This window comes from Rana temporaria, chromosome 3, assembly GCF_905171775.1.
Source record: "Rana temporaria chromosome 3, aRanTem1.1, whole genome shotgun sequence".
Lineage (NCBI taxonomy): Eukaryota > Metazoa > Chordata > Amphibia > Anura > Ranidae > Rana > Rana temporaria.
In genome coordinates, this window is record NC_053491.1 from 317,847,766 (window position 1) to 317,867,196 (window position 19,431).

Consider the following 19,431-nt stretch of genomic DNA (forward strand, 5'->3'; position numbering starts at 1 on the left):
TTATTTGCAAAGCGGCCTCTTGGTCGTCTTTAAATACATTTATGACGCACTATTGCGTAGAACCGGCCTCCTTGTCGTCGGTTAATTTTGGTTTGAATATATTATCTGTTGACAATGTCAATTAAAATTTTGTTTCTTTAACCAGCAATTGCCCACCCGGGTGTGTTTGGCTAGTCATTTCCCACACGTAGGCTGCCATGGAGTCTGTCAGGAAAAAGGAAAATTTATATGAAATACTTACCGTAATTTTCCTTTCCTGATGGACTCCATGGCAGCCGGAGTTCCCTCCCTTTGCTGGAGTAGGCTATATTACGGAACACTGTCTATGGCCAGGAAGCAAAGCTTTATGGGAGTAGGGTCCTATGAGGTATGAGAGGCGGGGTTAACCCACACGTAGGCTGCCATGGAGTCCATCAGGAAAGGAAAATTACGGTAAGTATTTCATATAAATTTTCCTTTATTTAGCTAAAAAAAAAAATTCCTTTAGTGAAGTCTTGTGGAAAATATACATTTAATCACATTTAGAATACAGTTATTTGTGAGGATAAATTTGAGGATGTTATAAGATCATGAAACAAAAAACTCCCATCAAAACTTTCCGCCCAAAAACCCAGCCTTAGACCCCTTTCACACTGGTGAGGTTTGCAGGTGCTAACGTGGTAAAAATAGCACCTGCAAACCGACCCTAAACAGCTACTGCTGTCTCTCAAGTGTGAAAGCCCAGAGGAAAAGCCCAGGATGGTAAAAAAAATAGTCCTGCTAGCCGCATCTTTGGAGCGGTGAAGGAGCGGTGTGTATACCGCTCCTCCATCGCTCTTGCCCATTCAAATAAATGGGACACCGCGGCTATACCGCCGGGATGTGCCTCTGCAGAGGCACTTTGCTGCGTTTTTTTAGCCCTCTCTCGGCCGCTAGCGTGGTGTAAAAGCGCCCCGCTAGCGGCCGAATAGCGCCACGAAATTGGCGGTAAAGCGTCGCTAAAAATATCGGCGCTTTGCCGCCAACGCTGCTCCTGCCCCAGTGTGAAAGGGGCCCTTATGCACATTTCATCTTCTGATTTCATAATTATATTTTCTAGTTATTCAGGATATAATAAAATAAGGTATATTGCAGATTACTTTTTATTCTTGTGCAAATGCCTCAACCCTTTTGAGTTGTCTTATTCCTTTATATGGTATATGAAGCTGTAGTATGTTATTGAGCCTGGAACTCTTCAGAGATCTCAGGCCAAATCTGTATTTATATAAATATTTCCATTTCCAATAGGTAGAGGAGTAATTGCTAATTTACAGTGCAGATGTCTGAAGCATATATTTCATTAGTAGACTTTGTTCACATTGTATTCAATGCAGAGGAGCATTCGTTGCAATTCGTTTTCTATGCAGCTTTTTTCTCTGCAGCTTTGACTGCTGTCTTGGAAAAACAAGTCAATCAAATGATAAGACAGCGTTCAACCAGCAACACCACAACCAAGGTGACTGCAGAATGCCAGAAAACTCCAGTAAACCCTGCTGCATTTCTTCAGTGTTGTCACATGAAAAGATTTAATAAAATATTTACAAAAATGTCAGGGGTGTACTCACTTTTGTGAGATACTGTATATATACACACACACTATATTACCAAAAGTATTGAGACGCTTGCCATTACACGCACATGAACTTAGTCCGTGGGGTTCAATATTGAGTTGGCTCACCCTTTGCAGCTATAACAGCTTTAACTCTTTTGGGAAGGCTGTCCATAAGCTTTAGGAGTGTCTATGGGAATGTTTGACCATTCTTCCAGAAGTGTATTTGATAGGTCAGACACTGATGTGGACGAGAAAAGCTGGCTCTCAGTCTTCGCTCTAATTCAACCCAAAGATGTTCTATGAGGTTGAGGTCAGGACTCTGTGCAGGTCATTCAAGTTCCCCCACCCTAAACTCTCTCATCCATGTCTTTTTGGATCTTGCATTGTGCACTGGTCCAAATCATTTGGTGGAGGGAGATTATGGTGTGTGTGGGGGGGGGGGGGGGGATTATGGTGTGGGGTTGTTTTTCATGGGTTGGGCTTGGCCCCTTAATTTCAGTGAAGGGAACTCTTAAGGCATCAGCATACCAAGACATTTTGGACAATTTCATGCTCCCAACTTTGTGGGAACAGTTTAATTATGGCCCCTTCCTGTTCCAACATGACTGCCCTCCAGTGCACAAAGCAAGGTCCATAAAGACATGGATGAGCGAGTTTGGGGTGGAGGAACTTGACTGGCCTGCACAGTCCAGACCTTAACCCAATAGAACATCTTTGGGATGAATTAGACTGGAGTCTGTGAGCCAGGCCTTCTCGTCCACATCAGTGTCTGACCTCACTAATGCGGTTTTGGAAGAATTTTCAAACATTCCCATAGACACACTCCTAAACCTTGTGGGCAGCCTTCCCAGAAGAGTTGAAGCTGTTATAGCTGCAAAGGGTGGGCCAACTCAATACAGAACCCTACGAACTAAGACTTGAGTACACCCCTCACATTTTTGTAAATATTTTATATCTTTTCATGTGACAACACTGAAGAAATGACACTGTGCTACAATGTAAAGCAGTGAGTGTACAGCTTGTATAACTGTGTAAATTTGCTGTCCCCTCAAAATAATTTAACACACAGCCATTAATGTCTAAACTGCTGGAAACAAAAATGAGTACACCCCTAAGTGAAAATGACCAAATTGGGCCCAATTAGCCATTTTTGCTTCCCGGTGGGACTCGTTAGTGTTACAAGGTCTCAGTTTTGAATGGGGAGCAGGTATGTTAAAGGGGTTGTAAAGGGAAAAAAATGTTTCCCTAAATAGCTTCCTTTACCTTAGTGCAGTCCTCCTTCACTTACCTCGTCCTTCGATTTTGCTTTTAAATGTCCTTATTTCTTCTGAGAAACCCTCAATTCCTGTTCTTCTGTCTGTAACTCCACACAGTAATGCAAGGCTTTCTCCCTGGTGTGGAGAAAGCTTCTTGAGGGGGTAGGGGGCGAGCAGGCAAGTCAGGATACTCTCTACTTTGCAGATAGAGAAAGGAGCTGTGTGTTAGTCGGCGTCCTGATACTCCTGCTCACCCCCTCCCCCCTCAAGAGGCTTTCTCCACACCAGGGAGAAAGCCTTGCATTACTGTGTGGAGTTACAGACAGAAGAACAGGAAGTGAGGATTTCTCAGAAGAAATAAGGACATTTAAAAGCAAAATGGAAGGATGAGGTAAGTGAAGGAGGACTGCACTAAGGTAAAGGAAGCTATTTAGGGAAACATTTTTTTCCCTTTACAACCCCTTTAAATTTGGTGTTATCACTCTCACTCTCTCATACTGGTCACTGGAAGTTTAACATGGCACCTCATGGCCAAAAACTTTATGAGGATCTGAAAATAAAGAATTGTCACTCTACATAAAGATGGCCTAGGCTATAAGAAGATTGCCAAAGCCCTGAAACTGAGCTGCAGCATTGTGGCCAAGACCATACAGCGGTTTAACAGGGCAGGTTCCACTCAGAACAGGCCTCATCATGGTCGACCAAAGAAGTTGTGTTCACGTGCTCAGCGTCATATCTAGAGGTTGTCTTTGGGAAATAGATGTATGAGTGCTGCCATCATTGTTGCAGAGGTTGAAGGGGTGGGGGTCAGCCTGTCAGTGCTCAGACCACTGCACACTGCATCAAATTGGTCTGCGTGGCTGTCGTCCCAGAAGGAAGCCTTTTCTAAAGATGATGCACAAGAAAGCCTGCAAACTGTTTGCTGAAGACAAGCAGACGAAGGAAATGGATTACTAGAACCATGTCCTGAGGTCTGATGAGACCAAGATAAACTTATTTGGTTCAGATGGTGTCAAGCGTGTGTGGCGGCAACCAGGTGAGGAGTACAAAGACAAGTGTGTCTTGCCTACAGCCAAGCATGGTGGTGGAAGTGTCATGGTCTGGGACTGCATTAATGCTGCCGTCACAGGGGAGCTACAGTTCATTGAGGGAACCATGAATGCCAGCATGTATTGTGATACACTGAAGCAGATCCCCTCCCTTTGGAGACTGGGCTGCAGGGCAGTATTCCAACATGATAACGACCCCAAACACTCCTCCAAGACGACCACTGCCTTGCTAAAGAAGCTGAGGGTAAAGGTGATGGACTGTCCAAGCATGTCTCCAGACCTTTTTAGCATCTGTGGGGCTTCCTCAAATGGAAGGTGGAGGAGAACAAGGGGCCAGATTCAGGTAGATTTGCGTGGGCAAAGGGCAACGATTTTTGCTCTGCGCCCACGCAAATATTTTGATTTGCCCGCGATTCACGGAGCAGTAGCTCTGTAAATTGCGCGGGCGCTATGCTAAATAGCCCGGCGTAAGGGCGCCTAATGTAAATGATCCCGCCGGGGGCGGGAATCATTTAAATTAGACGCGCTCCCGCGCCGAGCGAACAGCGCATGCTCCGTCGGGAAACTTTCCCGACGTGCATTGCGGCAAATGACGTCGCAAGGACGTCATTTGCTTCTAAGTGAACGTTAATGGCGTCCAGCGGGAAGGGCGGCTATACTTTAGCATTGGCTGCCCCTGCTATTAGCAGGAGCAACCTTGCGCTAAAGTCGCCGTACGGAAACTCCGTACCTTGCGTGCGCAGGGCCCGCGCAACTTTTGTGAATCGGTGGTAGTATGCAATTTGCATACTATACGCCGATCACAATGGCCGCGCCCCCTAGCGGACAACGCAAGAATGCAGCCTGAGATATGAAGGCATAAGGAGGCTTATGCCTGTCATATCCTAGGCTGCAGTCCGCGTAGCGATGTTCCTGAATCAGGGGCATTCGCTACGCGGGAGCAAAACAGCTAGGTTGCGCGGGCGCAATAGCTTCTTGAATCTGGCCCCAGGTCTCTAACATCAACCAGCTCCATTATGTCGCCATGGAGGAGTGGAAGAGGAATCCAGTGGCAACCTGTGAAGCTCTGGTGAACTCCATGCCCAAGAGGGTTAAGGCAGTGCTGGAAAATAATGGTGGCCACACAAAATATTGACACTTTGGGCCCAATTTGGACATTCTCACTTAGGGTTGTACTCACTTTTGTTGCCAGCGGTTTAGACATTAATGGCTGTGTGTTGAGTTATTTTGAAGGGACAGCAAATTTACACTGTTATACAAGCTGTACACTCACTACTTTACATTGTAGCAAAGTGTCATTTATTTTTATATATATATATATATATAATGTATTCACACATTCCCACACACATGCCTCGTAACTTCACGACAAAGTATGGTAGAACAATGAAAATGGTACCATATGGAAGTGTATAAATGTATCTTCACCTTAAGACTATTATCTATGGCTGGAGGAGAGCGTGGCTCTCTATGCAGACGATCTGCTGCCTTTTTTGAATGATGCTGGTCACTCTCTGCGGGGTGCACTCAGTATTACGGATGCCTTCTCCGCCTTCACAGGGTTGAGAGTGAACTGGCACAAGTCTCAGTTGTTCCCAGTGGATGCGGGGGCCAGGTCGTCCTCAACCCTCTCTCCCACTCCAGTGGGTTGACCAGTTTATTTATTTAGGTATTATCATCTCAAGAGAGAGTAGGGACTTTGTGCGGCTCAATCTTGACCCTGTCTTGCTAGTAATTTAAACCAAACTCAAAGCATGGAGCAATCTTCCCCTTTCTCTCATTGGGCGCATTAATCTCCTCAAGATGAATGTCCTCCCTACATTTACATACATTTTTCGGGAACTCCCCACAATGGCTGACCAAAGTCTTCTTTAATTCACTCAGGCAACTCTTCCTCTCCTTCATTTGGGGGCCCAGGCTGCCTAGATTCAAATACACCACTTTGACCAGGCCTGTGGACAGTGGGGGCTTGGCTCTCCCTGATTGCCACAAGTACTACTTGGCCACTCAGCTTGTGACCACCCATTGGTGGCTGCAGCCAGACCTGACCAACTCTGTGATGGTGCTGGAGGAGTCTCTGGAAGCATTGAAGGGGTTGCTATTCAGGGGGCCAAAGGTGCCTCACCATCTCACTCCTTTGATGCGTACCACTATGCAGACATGCAGGGCCGCCATCAGGGGGGTACAGGCAGTACACCTGTAAGGGACCCGGAGGCCCACAGGGCCCCATATGGCAACTCCCCTTTTTTTATTTTATTTTTTATAAAAAATATATATATTTTTTTTAATATATTTTTATTTTATTTTTTTATTAAAGGGGCGATTTTTTTTTTTTTAGAGGTCCCCAATTTTTTTTAGGGGTACGGGGGGCCTGGAGATCCCCAGGGCCCCGGATGACAACCCCCCTTTTTTTATTAAAAAAAAAATATTTTTTCTTACATATTTTTTTATTTATTATATATATACACATATATGTATATATATTTATTATTATTATTATTATTATTATTATTATTATTATTATTATTAAAGGGCCCAGAGGTCCCCAGGGCCCCCGGATGGCAACCCCCCTTTTAAAAAAAAAAATATTATATTATAATAATATTATTATTATTGTTTTATATTTTCTATAAACCCCCCTTTTTTTATAAAAAAAAAATATTTTTTCTTATATATTTTTTTATTTATTTTATATATATATATATATATATATATATATATATACACATATATGTATATATATTTATTATTATTATTATTATTATTAAAGGGCTCAGAGGTCCCCAGGGCCCCATGTGGCAAACCCCCTTATTTTTATTTGTTATAAATGTTTATTTTTTTTACTTTTGTTTATATATATTTATTTTTTATAAATGTTTATTTTATTTATTTTTTATCTTTTTTAAAAAAAAAATTATTAAAGGGCCCAGAAGTTTTTTTTTATTATTAAAGGGCCCAGAGGTCCCGGATGGCAACCCCCCCCTTTTTGTAATTTCTTTTTATAAAAAAAAATAATATTTTGTGTATATATATATATATATATATATATATATATATATATATTTATTTTTTATTAAAGGCCCCGAGGTCCCCGGATGGCTACCCCCTTTTTATATATATTTTTCTTTATTTATTCTTTTTTTTGTAAAGGGCCCCCCCCCCCGCTTCTCAACTTCAGGCGGCAGCACCCCCCCCCCCCTCGGTTCTCTGCAGACATGGAAGGTGGGTGAGGCGCTGAGGGCACCCCCGCCGAACTCCTGGTCTCCTCACACCCCAGGTGGCTGAACCCTAACCTATAGCAGTTCAATACCATCCCAGATCCACAGGCATGGGCCAAATACAAAATACTGACCTTTGAGCATATTGTCACTTAAAGAGAGCTCACCCCCTTTCACGTCTTATGCACCAAATTTAATGGGCCTGCACGGGCCCATTTTAGGTATCTTCAAATTGCTCATGCCTATAGGTGTCAGTTTTTAGGCCAACCAGTTGATTTGGCATACTCAGAGCTCAAATCCACCATTCGGGTGAAGGACTTGGAGAAACCCAGGTCCCAGCTCTATGGGTCCCTGCTGGTTGCTGCCGGCCCCGGGCTGTCTCCGCAGGAAATGGGTGGGGGACATACCGGAGCTGGACAAGGATGACTGGAGGGAGATTTGGGACTTTCCCTTCTCCCCTCTGGTCTCTGCAAGGGACAAATTGGTCCGGTACAAAATTGTGCTTAGAGCTCACTACACGCCTCACAGGCCGCACCAGATTTCTGGTGTGCTGGCATTGCTCCCATCAACTGGTGACTTTTTACTAATTTTGGGGGTTTGCCCAGCAATAGAACATTATTGGAAAGAAATACTTCAGGTGATTTCTAGGGTCACTAAGACTCATGTTCCTTATGATCCTAAATGTTGTCTGCTGGGGCTGGTGGAACAAATGTCAATGATAAGGCTGCAGGACCCCTGACTTTCTGTCAGGACAGGACAGTGCTGATCACATGCCCTCCCCCCCCCCCCCTAAAAAAAGCAATACACACCAAACTGACTCCAAAGTCTCTGTCTTATCAGCAGATGGCTGGAGACAGTGGAAGAAGGGGAGGATCAGAGAAGACAGGATCAAACAGTCTTTTTACACAATGCAGAGGATTAACCCTTTAGGTTCCACAGTGAGTATAGCAAGCATGCTTTACTGCATATACAGACTGATTTTACTGTTGTGGATTTAGTTGAAGGCAAAACCTTGAGTTTATGGGCTTTGCTGCTTAACTGCAGACAGGAAACAGGGACCTTTTTATTATACAGAGAAAAGACATGGGGCTAGATTCAGGTAGGGAGCGCGTATTTGTGTGCGAGCGTATCCTATTTACGCTACGCCTCCGCAACTTTGACAGGCAAGTGCAGTATTCACAAAGCACTTGCTCCGCAAGTTGCGGCGGCGTAGCGTAAATTGGCCGGCATAAGCCCGCCTAATTCAAATGTGGAAGATGTGGGCGTGTTTTATGTAAAATCATCGTGACCCCACGTAAATGACGCTTTTTACGAACGGCGCATGTGCCGTCCGTGAAAGTATCCCAGTGCGCCTGCTCCAAATTAACCCGCAAAAAGTCAATGCTTTCGACGTGAACGTAAATTACGCACAGCCCTATTCGCAAACGATTTACGCAAACAACGTAATCGACGAAAAATTTGGCACTGGCCCGACGTCCATACTTAACATTGGCTGCGCCTCATATAGCAGGGGCAACTTTACGCCGGAAAAAGCCTTACGTAAACGCCGTATCTGTACTGCGACGGCCGGGCGTACGTTCGTGAATAGGCGTATCTAGCTGATTTACATATTCTAGGCGTAAATCAGCGTACACGCCCCTAGCGGCGGTCGTATCTTAGTAACATTTAAGCGTATCTCAGTTTGAGCATACTCTTAAAGTTGCGACGGCACGGATTCAGACTTACGACGGCGTATCTACTGATAAGCCCATCGTAAGTCTTTCTGAATCCGGGCCATAGAGTTTAACCATAGATGCAGCTACACACTGCCATCTACTGGCTCATGTAGTTGTTGCACAAAATACATGAACAATGTATTCCAACACCCCAACTCAACACCTACTCCCATTTTGTATTATTTTTTCTTTTGGGATGTGCTTTAATTTTTTTTAGATGGTTAAAATTTCTGGCTTTTCCATTCCACAGGCCCCTTCTCATATTCCAATGTCAGTTCATCATCTGGACATGCATCAAGTGCTGTGACAAGCGTTTCATAACTTTCTGGTAAAACACAAAGGGCCAGATTCTCAAAGGCCTTACAACGGCGCAACGCCATTTGCGCCGTTGTTAGTCCTAATCTGGCCCGGCGTATCTATGCGACTGATTCTTAGACTCAGTTACGCATAGATATTCATTAGATCTGACAGGCGTAAGGCTCTTACGCTGTCAGATCTTAGATGTAATTTTTTTTCCCGCCGCTAGGTGTCGCCGACGTCGTTTTCCCCGTCGTCTATGCAAATTAGCTATTTACGCGAATTCCCGAACGTACGCGCGGACGACGCAGTGAATTTACGACGTTTACGTAAGCGTAAACTTACCCCTGCTATATGAGGGGTAAGTTTACGTAGGTCCATGTTAAGTATGGCGTCGGGTCAGCGTAGTCTTTTTCCGTCGTTTACGTCGTTTTCCTAAGTCGTCCGCGAATACGACTTTACGTCAATGACGCTCACGTCTGCGTCATTGACGTTTTCCGTCGTGAGCTGGAGCATGCGCACTGGGCTATTTTTCCGCCCGGCACATGCGCAGTTTGATCGGCGCGGAGGCGCGCTTAAATTAAATACAAGCCGCCCCCTTTGAATTACGTGGCATTACGCCGGGCCATTTACACTACGCTGCCGCAAATTACGGAGCAAGTGCTTGGAGAATACGGCACTTGCTCCATTAATTTGCGGCGGCGTAGTGTAAATGGCTTACACTATGCCAACGCCGATTCTATGAGAATCTGGTCCTTAGTAATGCACTTAAAACACAAGTAATTGTGCTGCGACATGAAAATCTTTTATTTTTTCTCCTATATCTCTCGGGCATCCAACCATTTCCAAGGTGTGCCCAGGGGCGTCCCTAGGGGGGGGCCAGAGGGGGCCCTGACCCCCCCAACATCATGCTGTGCCCCACCATGTGCCCCCCCAAAAAAAAAAAATTTTTTTTTTTTTTTGCAATTTTTGTATTTTGCTCCCCGAGAGGGAGAGCGTCCCCAGTAAGCTCTGCGGGGAATTCCTCCCCCTCCCTGTGCTCATCGACACTGCATAATGCGAGCGCTCACACAACCAGATATTCTAGCCTGGGCCGTGTTTAAGTGTGTGCTCTGCAGACTGCAGTACACTGTAATCACTGAACTACATTATCTCCATCCCTTCTGTCCCCCCGATCTGTCTCCCTCCCCCTCTCCTGTTCTTTCAAAACATTCACAATTTACTTTCACTTTCAGTTAGGCAGATAATATACGGTGCAAATTTCTTTCCTGCATCCACAGATTGCAGGAAAGAAACTTGCATGATTCCCCCATCAACACAGACAGTGGTGACAGGGGAATATCCCTCCTGCCCAGCAATTATATTCTCCCGACAAACAGTGATTATCACCAGTGGCTATACAGCAACCACTAGTGATAATTATAAGAGAATCTGCTCATTAATGGTTCAAATCTCAGCCAGTTTCTGCTGAACCAGCTGAGATTTAAACTGTCTATGGCTGGTCTTAGCTCTTAGGCAGCCCATACATTGATTAGCACTGTGGAGTGTCGGCTTCCTGGCGGGATTGGGCATGTAGGATTTCAAACACACCTGAGCCCATCTATATTGGTTGTAGACAGTTGAGCTCCCTGCAGGTAGCTTAGCAGCAGTGGACCCTTCTCTGACATGCTGATCGGGATGAAATCCAGGTGATGCTCTTAGTCAAATCCTACACTTTAGTCAAAATCCCACACTTTACAGGCATAGAGCCCACATGGCTGCTGATCATACGGGTGATTATATTTATGTGGTTGTACTCTTGATGCTAATAAATACTGCTAATAAATACTGTGTTTATTAGATCTGATTGGGAGCATCACCTGGATCACATGCCGATCAGCATGTCAACAGAGAAAGTTATACAGCATTACTGCTGCTAGGTGACCAGCTGGGGGCTCGGCTCTCTATAACCAATAGTGCCAGCCTTCCCCTGCATGCACCCATAATGTCACCAGCACTAGGTCCTAATAGACTGCCGCCGCTGCCAAGGAGACAGATGCCAGACCAGCTCTGTAAATAGCAGGGACAGGACAGCTGGGGAACCCTAGAGTGGCAGAACACCAGGGCCCGGTGGCAAGACAACCTTTGCAATGTGTTCTGTATTTTTATATGTTGGTTCTATGAGCGCATCGAGGCCTGCTGGTAATGACTGCGCTCCCAATAAGCATTTTAAATAAATAAATAAATAAACCCTGATAGTTCTCCCACTGCTTTGGACCCTTATATTTTCTTGGTGTGCTGGTGACATATATCTCTTGTTCTCTGCCACCCTGGGGGGCCCCAGTATAGTAGGAAGGGAGCTCACTGCAGAACATGTGAAAGGGCCCATAGTGGGATCGTAGTAAAGGGCCCCAGGATATATATATAATTGCATTTTATAGTTGGCCCCCCTACTTTTGTCCCTGTCCCCCCATGTGCCCCCCCTAAATATGAAAGCTGGAGACGCCACTGGGTGTGCCTTATGTAATTCTGCATATCTTTGCCATTCATCAGTTTGGTTTGGAATAGCTTTCTAATCAAATATAGTTTTTTACTGAGATTAGCTCTTTCATGCACCTTTTCTAATCCTTCCCACATTTCTTAAGCAGTTTCACAATTACATATATGTCGGATTTCATCATCTTCCATGCTAAGTGAGATTGTGCTTTGAGCTTTTTGATCTTTCTCTATCCACTCATCTGAAGGGTATTCTGACATGACTTGATTTATACATTTCCATGCACCTTCTCTTAATAACAACATTTTCATCTTGAATTTCCAAGACTGGTACTATAGTTCTGGTTTGTCAGATTTGAAAATGAATCTTTGTTGCAGCTCTATAACTGTGTCTCGGCTCGGGTGCCCCCACAGCTGTGGGGGCACTCAACAGGAGGGAGGGGCCAGGAGAGCCGAAGAGGGACCCGAGTAGAAGAGGATCTGAACTGCTCTGTGCAAATCCACAGCACAGAGCAAGTAAGTATAACATGTTTATTTATATTTTGACCTTAAAAAAAAAACAAGATTTTACAATTACTTTAACTGCAGACAGGAAACAGGAACCGTTTTTTATACAGAGAAAATACATAGGCCCGGATTCACAGACAGCGGTGCACATTTATGCCGCCGCAGTGTATCTCCTTTACGCTATGCCGACGCAGCGCAGAGAGGCAAGCATGGAATTCACAAAGCACTTCATCCCAAAACTGCTGGGTTTCCTAGGCGTAAGCCGGCTTAGGTGGAAGTGGGCGTGAGCCATGCAAATGAGGCGTGACCCAATGCAAATGATGGGCCGAGCGCCAGACAGATACGTATAATGAGCGGCGCATGCGCCGTCCCGTAGATGTATCTCAGTGCGCATGCTCACAATCATGTCGGAACAACTGTCTAAGATACGCCGGATCACTGCCTACGGTGTGAACGTAACCTAGGCCTAGTCATATTCACGTCCAGCGTAAACTACGTAAAATACGCGGGCTTGTGTTCCCTGGTGCAGCCCTTTGCATGGATGCTGCTGAGTTACACCTCCTTTATGGGGCATAACTTTACGCCGTACGTACAACTTACGCGCACCAGTCGTAGCCTGCGTCGGACGCCAGTATGATCGTGAATCGGCGTATCTCCCTCATTTGCATATTTGAATAGAAAATCAATGGGAGAGCGCCACATGCGTCCAGCGTAAATATGCGCCCACTCTACGCCGGCGTAGGCAAGTTACGTCGGTGGAATGAAGCCTGTTTTTAGGCGTATCTTAGTTTTGTGGGCACGGCGCACAGATACGACGGCGCATATTTGCACTTACGCGGCGTATCTCGAGATACATCGGCGCAAGTGCTTTGTGAATCCGGGCCATAGAGTTTTACCATAGTACCATAGATACAGCTATAAACTTATAAACACTGCCATCTACTGGCTGATGTAGTTGTTGCAAAAAATACATGCACAAAGTATTCCAACAGTTTCTACTTGACTATTTGTCTTTACCATTAGGAATGAGCTACTGGTTGGGGTTTGGACCGAAATTCAGCTGTTCAGAAGATTCAGTGAATAGTTAAACTAAATTTGTGTTCGGCCAAGCTGAACCTCCAGCTGCAGCAATAAGTGAAACATTTAGCAGCAGTATTACTTACCACTAAACATGGCAGATAACTTCTCAAGGCTCCTGGTAGTTGGGGAGCCAGGGACAAAAAAACAACATTGAGTTCCCCCAAAAATGAATACCAGGTCTTTCAGGTGTGGATTTAAAAAAAAAACAGGGGGGTGTCGCCCCAAATTCTATATCAGACCTTTCAGAGCTGGTATGGATTTTAGGATTTTAGGAAGGATTGCTTCACAAAAAATGTTTGGTCCTCTCCAAAATCCAAAGCAGACCCCTGTGCACCCGTCTTGAAATATACCAGGCCACATGCCCTCAACAAGGGTAGGGGACCTTTCTACCAAAAAAGTCCTTGTAAACCACCCTCTGAAAAGTAATCCACCATGGATCACTTTCAGAGGGGTAGCAAGGGGTGCCGCTTGTGCCAAGAAAGGCCTTGCTGTTTCATTGACATCAGTGGGGTTTTAGATTTGGCATTGGGTTTGAAAACTTACTCCAAATGCAAACCCTGGCCAATCGACTCATCACTAGTAACCATGTTAAAATAAGGAAAAGAGAGAAGAAGATATCTTCAGAATAGAACAATATGTTTGCAACACTGTTGTCAAGTAATCACTAGTAACAAGTAACCTGCCGTTCCTCTGCTATCAGCATGTATCACTTCTGACAAGTTTTCATGACACCAGTAGAAAAAAACGTGACGGGGGAGGGAGCTCCAGCTAATTGAAAGCCTCAGCTCTGTTCCTGTGTGCTGTGTGGATGAGGGTGTGTCCCTTCCCTCCAATCAGCTCTTAGAGCTCTCCTTACTGATCTCTGAAGTGTGTAATTTCTCCTCTATTCCCCCTGTTTTCTGACAGCTCAGAAAAGCTTTATAAATTCTAGACTTTGACCGAATGTAGAGAAGAGAAGACCACAGATAAGCAGGTACAACTTGTGTAGGAGGATTTGTTTCATCTCTGTGTATCACCTGAGGCCAAAACAATTTGGTTTGCAGAGATGCCAGAGAATTAGCATTAGTGTATGTTGTATACAGAATGTTCAAACGTAAACATCCTAGCAAATGGTTTATAGCCAAAACAGCTGTATTTTTTAAAAATCCACCAGCTAGGGGAAATATTGTAACTGCAAGTAAGTGATTCAGTGAACAACTTGTGTAATTTAGGAAATGTTGCAATGTGGCAAAACTCAGAAATTCGACTTACCGGTAATTTACTTTTGAAATGTTTCACATCCTTTACATATTGCCACGCCATGCAGGGCCTTTATAAGCTGCTGAAGCTTTCGAGCTGGCTGTGAAAATGTAAAAAAAAAGTGGTATATTTTTAGAAAAAAGTGTTATACAAGACAAACCCGTTTGCATATTTGGAATATTGGAATGGAACTTTTTAAAATAATAAAATAAACCATATTGATTATATTGATGAGTTGTTTGTTGCCACCTCAAAAGTCCATCTTGTTTCTTTTTCTCTTTATCCTGTTGATTATGCCAGATATGCAGTCCCATGTCACTTCCTGTAAGCCAGTGTTTCTCAATTCCAGTCCTCAGGCCCCCCAACAGGTCAGGTTTTCAGGATTTCCATTATTTTGCACAGGTGATTTGATCAGTTTCACTGCCTTAGTAATCACCAAAGCCTTTTCATCTGAGGGAAATCCTGAAAACCTGACCTGTTGGGGGGGCCTGAGGACTGGAATTGAGAAACACTGCTGTAAGCTCAGATGCAAAAAACAAACATTATCTTCTTCTGCAAACTCCTAATCTCCCCCATCTCCCATTTAATGGAGATAAACAAAGGAAGACATATGAATCAAATAATTGTGTTGCACTATCTCTTTAAACTGTTAATTATGAAAAAACACATGTGTAGCACTACCCTCAAAGGAGCTGCTGGTTTGTTTTGGGTGGCTTGTTACCTCGTGGCTCCTCCGCCATCTAGGGGTGTATGGTAAAAGTAGTAGTAACAGAATGTCCATGACAGGTGTCTTTTTCTGTGCTCTTTATTACCCAGCCGGGAAAAAACAATAAAACTTGTGGTGAAGAGTAGAGATTCAGCAGAAGGAGAAATGGCAGATTCAGGCGTAGCAATAGGGACACAGTCCTGCTCCCAACAACACTTTCTTCTGCGCCACTCCAGCCAGAGTGGGTTTAGCGTACCCGGACAGGCCTCTCTCACTGACCTGGCAGCCAGCATATCACTCGGAACGTAGTATCTCCTTAAAATTGAGATAGCGGAGATAATCCTCCTTAATAGGCCTTACACCTGGATCTCCTTCAGTTAGTTTGCAATTAGGTTACCAACTGAGAGGTGACCAACATCCAGCCTATCAGTAACCGGTTACCTTGCTCCCGGGTGGATGGTCGAGGCCCTATTGGATTGCCAGCCTCTCTTGGCTCTCCTCAGGCGGGCTTCCCACCGAACAGCTTGCTCTCAAAGGAACAATGCTTGGGATCTTCTTAGGAGTAGGTACCCAGTCGATCACTGGGGCCCACATCACAGCTCAGAGGTTCCGGACCAACTTGGTCCCGGAACCAGGAACACCACGTGGCACGCGCACCCCGGCCTGGAAGGCCATTTTGCGGTGGTGCCGTGGTATGTTTACCCTGAAGGTGGGCACCACACTGGAAGAAGACCCAGACTAATGGACCCAGTCTGTCTCATAAATACCCCTCCCATGCACAGCGAGGAAAACCCCTCCTGATAGGCTGCTGGGGAAAAGCACCCAAACCTCCACTTCACTGCTGCCACCTGTCGTCCTGGGTTGCGATCAGCACCCCAGAAGCGACAGAATGAGCCCACAGCACAGCCAAGCTGAGACAGAGACCCAAATTCAAACAAATCAGCCGGGTCAGAGCCAACTAACTCTCTGACCCCCTCTAAATTTAAATTAGCACCGGTTCTTAGAAGTAACCAGGCGCTACCCGTGAAAAAACAGAAACTGACAAAAGCAAAAAAAAAATTTAAAATCTCACAACACTACAGTGTCATAAAAAACCCACAAACATATGAAGTGCTTACATCAGTGACATAAAATACATACAGTAGTTGTTGATACTCCATGCTTCAAAACTTGTGACTTGTATTTAGAGAATAATCCTCCAGGTGTTTCTCCGCCATCACATCAAACTGCTTGCCAAAACTAGTGGACCCCACAGATTAAAAAAAAAAAAGGATAAATATTCACAAAACTTTAATGTACAGCAAGGAGCATTGTACGCCCGTACATTGCATCTCAAAATAGGTCTTCTAGGGGCATTCAGGTCATGTATTCAGACATGTATTTGAAGTCCAACATGGGTGACAACCATGGTTCTTTCCATAAAAACAGTGGAGATACAAGTGTAGCCACCCAGAGACAGGAAATGTGTTATTCACAGGAAAGAAGCCTGGAAAAAAGTAATGCAGCTACCTCAATTGAGGACTGGTACACTGCAGTAGTATATTAAATGATTATTTTTAGGTTTAGAAAAGATAAACTGGGGTGGAGCAAGGACATAATTATCTTCTTATGATATCGTGGGTAGAGACAGGGCTTTTTTTCTCAAACAATAGGTGCTTAACCACGGCCCCACAAAACCCCTCCCTCTACACACACCCTCCAAATCACATCAAATAGTGGGTGTGTTCAGGGTGGGTCTTAACCACTTAACCCCCGGACCATATTGCTGCCCAAAGACCAGAGCACTTTTTGCGATTCGGGACTGCGTTGATTTAACTGACAATTGCGCGGTCGTGCGACGTGGCTCCCAAACAAAATTGGCATCCTTTTTTTCCCACAAATAGAGCTTTCTTTTGGTGGTATTTGATCACCTCTGCGTTTTTTTTTTTTGCGCTATAAACAAAAATAGAGCGACAATTTTGAAAAAAAAAATTATTTTTTAATTTTTGCTGTAATAAATACCCCCCAAAAATATATAAAAAAAACTTGTTTTTCCTCAGTTTAGGCCGATACGTATTCTTCTACATATTTTTCGTAAAAAAAAATCGCAATAAGCGATTATTGATTGGTTTGCGCAAAAGTTATAGCGTTTACAAAATAGGGGGTATTTTTATGGCATTTTTATTAATATTTTTTTTTTACTTGTAATGGCGGCTATCAGTTTTTTTTCGGTACTGCGATATTATGGCGGACACTTCGGACACTTTTGACAAATTTTTGGGACCATTGGCATTTTTATAGCGATCAGTGCTATAAAAATGCATTGGATTACTATAAAAATGCCATTGGCAGTGAAGAGGTTAACACTAGGGGGCGGGGAAGGGGTTAAGTATGTTCCCTGGGTGTGTTCTTACTGTAGGGGGGGAGGGTGGCCTCTGGGTCTGAGCCAGAGGTGGTGGAACTGAGTTTCACCAAGTTCCCCATTAAAAGAAGCCCTGGGTAGAGGTATATATTAAGGAGACATAAGCTGTATGACGGGCAAAGTTGAGAAATCCTGTACTGTAGAATTACAAGCTTGGCTTTAGGTGTTTCCAGAATAAAAGTTTAGTAACAAGCAGACGGTTTTACTCTTTGGTTTGATCAGATACTCTCAACCTACTGGGTGGAAAGCAAAAAGCCATTGACAGCCTATGCCCCATAATTGTATTGTCATGTTAATTTTTATGTTTACCTGAAATTAACCTTTAAGAAAAGTGCCTAGTATTAACTTTTTGTTCTTTTTTTATTCTACAGTTGAGAAAACAGGAAGAGTTCTTCGCCCAAGGCCAAATAATTGTAACTCTTCGGTACTTGATGCGGACATTCAGTACTATCTTAAGTTTCCCATCACCGTCCTTGTTGTGCCATCCTTCTACGTAGTCATATTCCTGTTGGGTCTTCCAGCTAACGGGATTGCTTTATGGGTACTTCTCTTTAAATCAAAGAAGATGCCATCTACTGTTCTACTAATTAACCTGGCAGCTGCAGACTTGTTGTTTATGCTGCCGTTGCCTTTAAAGTTCGTTTATCACTTCCTGGGAAACAACTGGATTTTTGGGGAAACCATGTGTCGGATAGTCACTGCGGTGTTCTATGGGAACATGTACTGCTCTGTGTTCTTTCTCATGGCCATCAGCATTGATCGATACTTTGCTCTGGTCCATCCTTTTTTGGCCAGGAGTCTACGAGGTTGGAGAAGTTGTGCAATTGTCTCTACTGCAATCTGGCTGGTTGTAATAGCTGGTGTCTCAATATTCTTTATAGTCCCCCAGTCAAAAACATTTAAAATTCCAAATATGACAACCTGCCATGATGTCTGGCCGACTTGTGATGGTTATGAATGGTACACCAAATATTTCCTTGTGCTCTTCATCGTGGGATTTGCCATTCCTTTGATTGTTATTTTGTTTTGTTATGTGTCAATTTTGGTCACCTTGTCAAAGAATAAGGAATCTCACAGTCAGGTGATAAGGCTGATGATTTTGGTGGTTGTCATGTTCATCTTCTGCTTTACCCCCAGTAATATTATGCTTCTATTTCATTACTTGGAAACAGAGTGGGATTGTCACAACCAACTGTACATCTGGTACATGGTGGCATTATGTTTGACATCATTCAACAGTTGTATCGATCCTTTCATATACTATTACATGTCGGAGGACTTCCGGACAATGGTAAAAAACAGCCTTCACTGGAGCAGCAGTGGAAACAGTGAGTCAATAGAGTGCACAAAACGAACTAAACTGGTTTCAGAGATGGGCAGAATAAGCACTTAATACTGTCACATGAGCCCATGTTTATCCCACATCTCATAATACTGACCACATATATAAAATATGCATTTATTTTTTGGACAATTAAAAAATATTTTTTCCTTGTGAACATTTAAAAATTATATTTTTCTTCTTGGACAATTATAAATTATGTTTTTTTTCCTGATCAAATTAAAATGATAAAAGGAATTTTACTGACAAATAAAAACTGCACTAAATTTAAATGTCTGTTTTTGGTTTTATGAGCAACATGTTATAGTGTGCGCCTGGTCCCCTCCTTGTTGCCCCCCCCCCTGCAGTGCTGTTGGCTTCCCTCCTCTTCTCTCCCCCCCCCCCCCCCCCCCGGCTCACTCAGCACAGAGCGCTTCCCATTTATTCCCTTTCCAGTGCAGCTGACCCTGCAGAGAAAGTCATGTGTGTTTGAGCTTTGGGTTGTACACTCTAATGTAATAGGCTGCACACACCCATGATGCTATGATGTTTGTATGAAAGGTCAATATTATAAATGTGTTTGTTGTCATCTTTTCA

At 44.0% G+C, this 19,431-nt stretch overlaps 1 protein-coding gene across 1 annotated transcript in view; it reads left to right on the forward strand.

Moving 5' to 3' along the window:
* LOC120932502 (proteinase-activated receptor 3-like) overlaps positions 1-19,228 on the forward strand; it is a 37,583-nt gene extending 18,355 nt beyond the window's left edge. Inside the window, exon 2 of the mRNA XM_040344953.1 lies at positions 17,885-19,228. Within this exon, the coding sequence (XP_040200887.1) occupies positions 17,885-18,906 (1,022 nt within the window). The 3' untranslated portion in view covers positions 18,907-19,228. The remainder of the gene's footprint in view (positions 1-17,884) is intronic.
* The last annotated feature ends 203 nt before the right edge of the window (positions 19,229-19,431 follow it).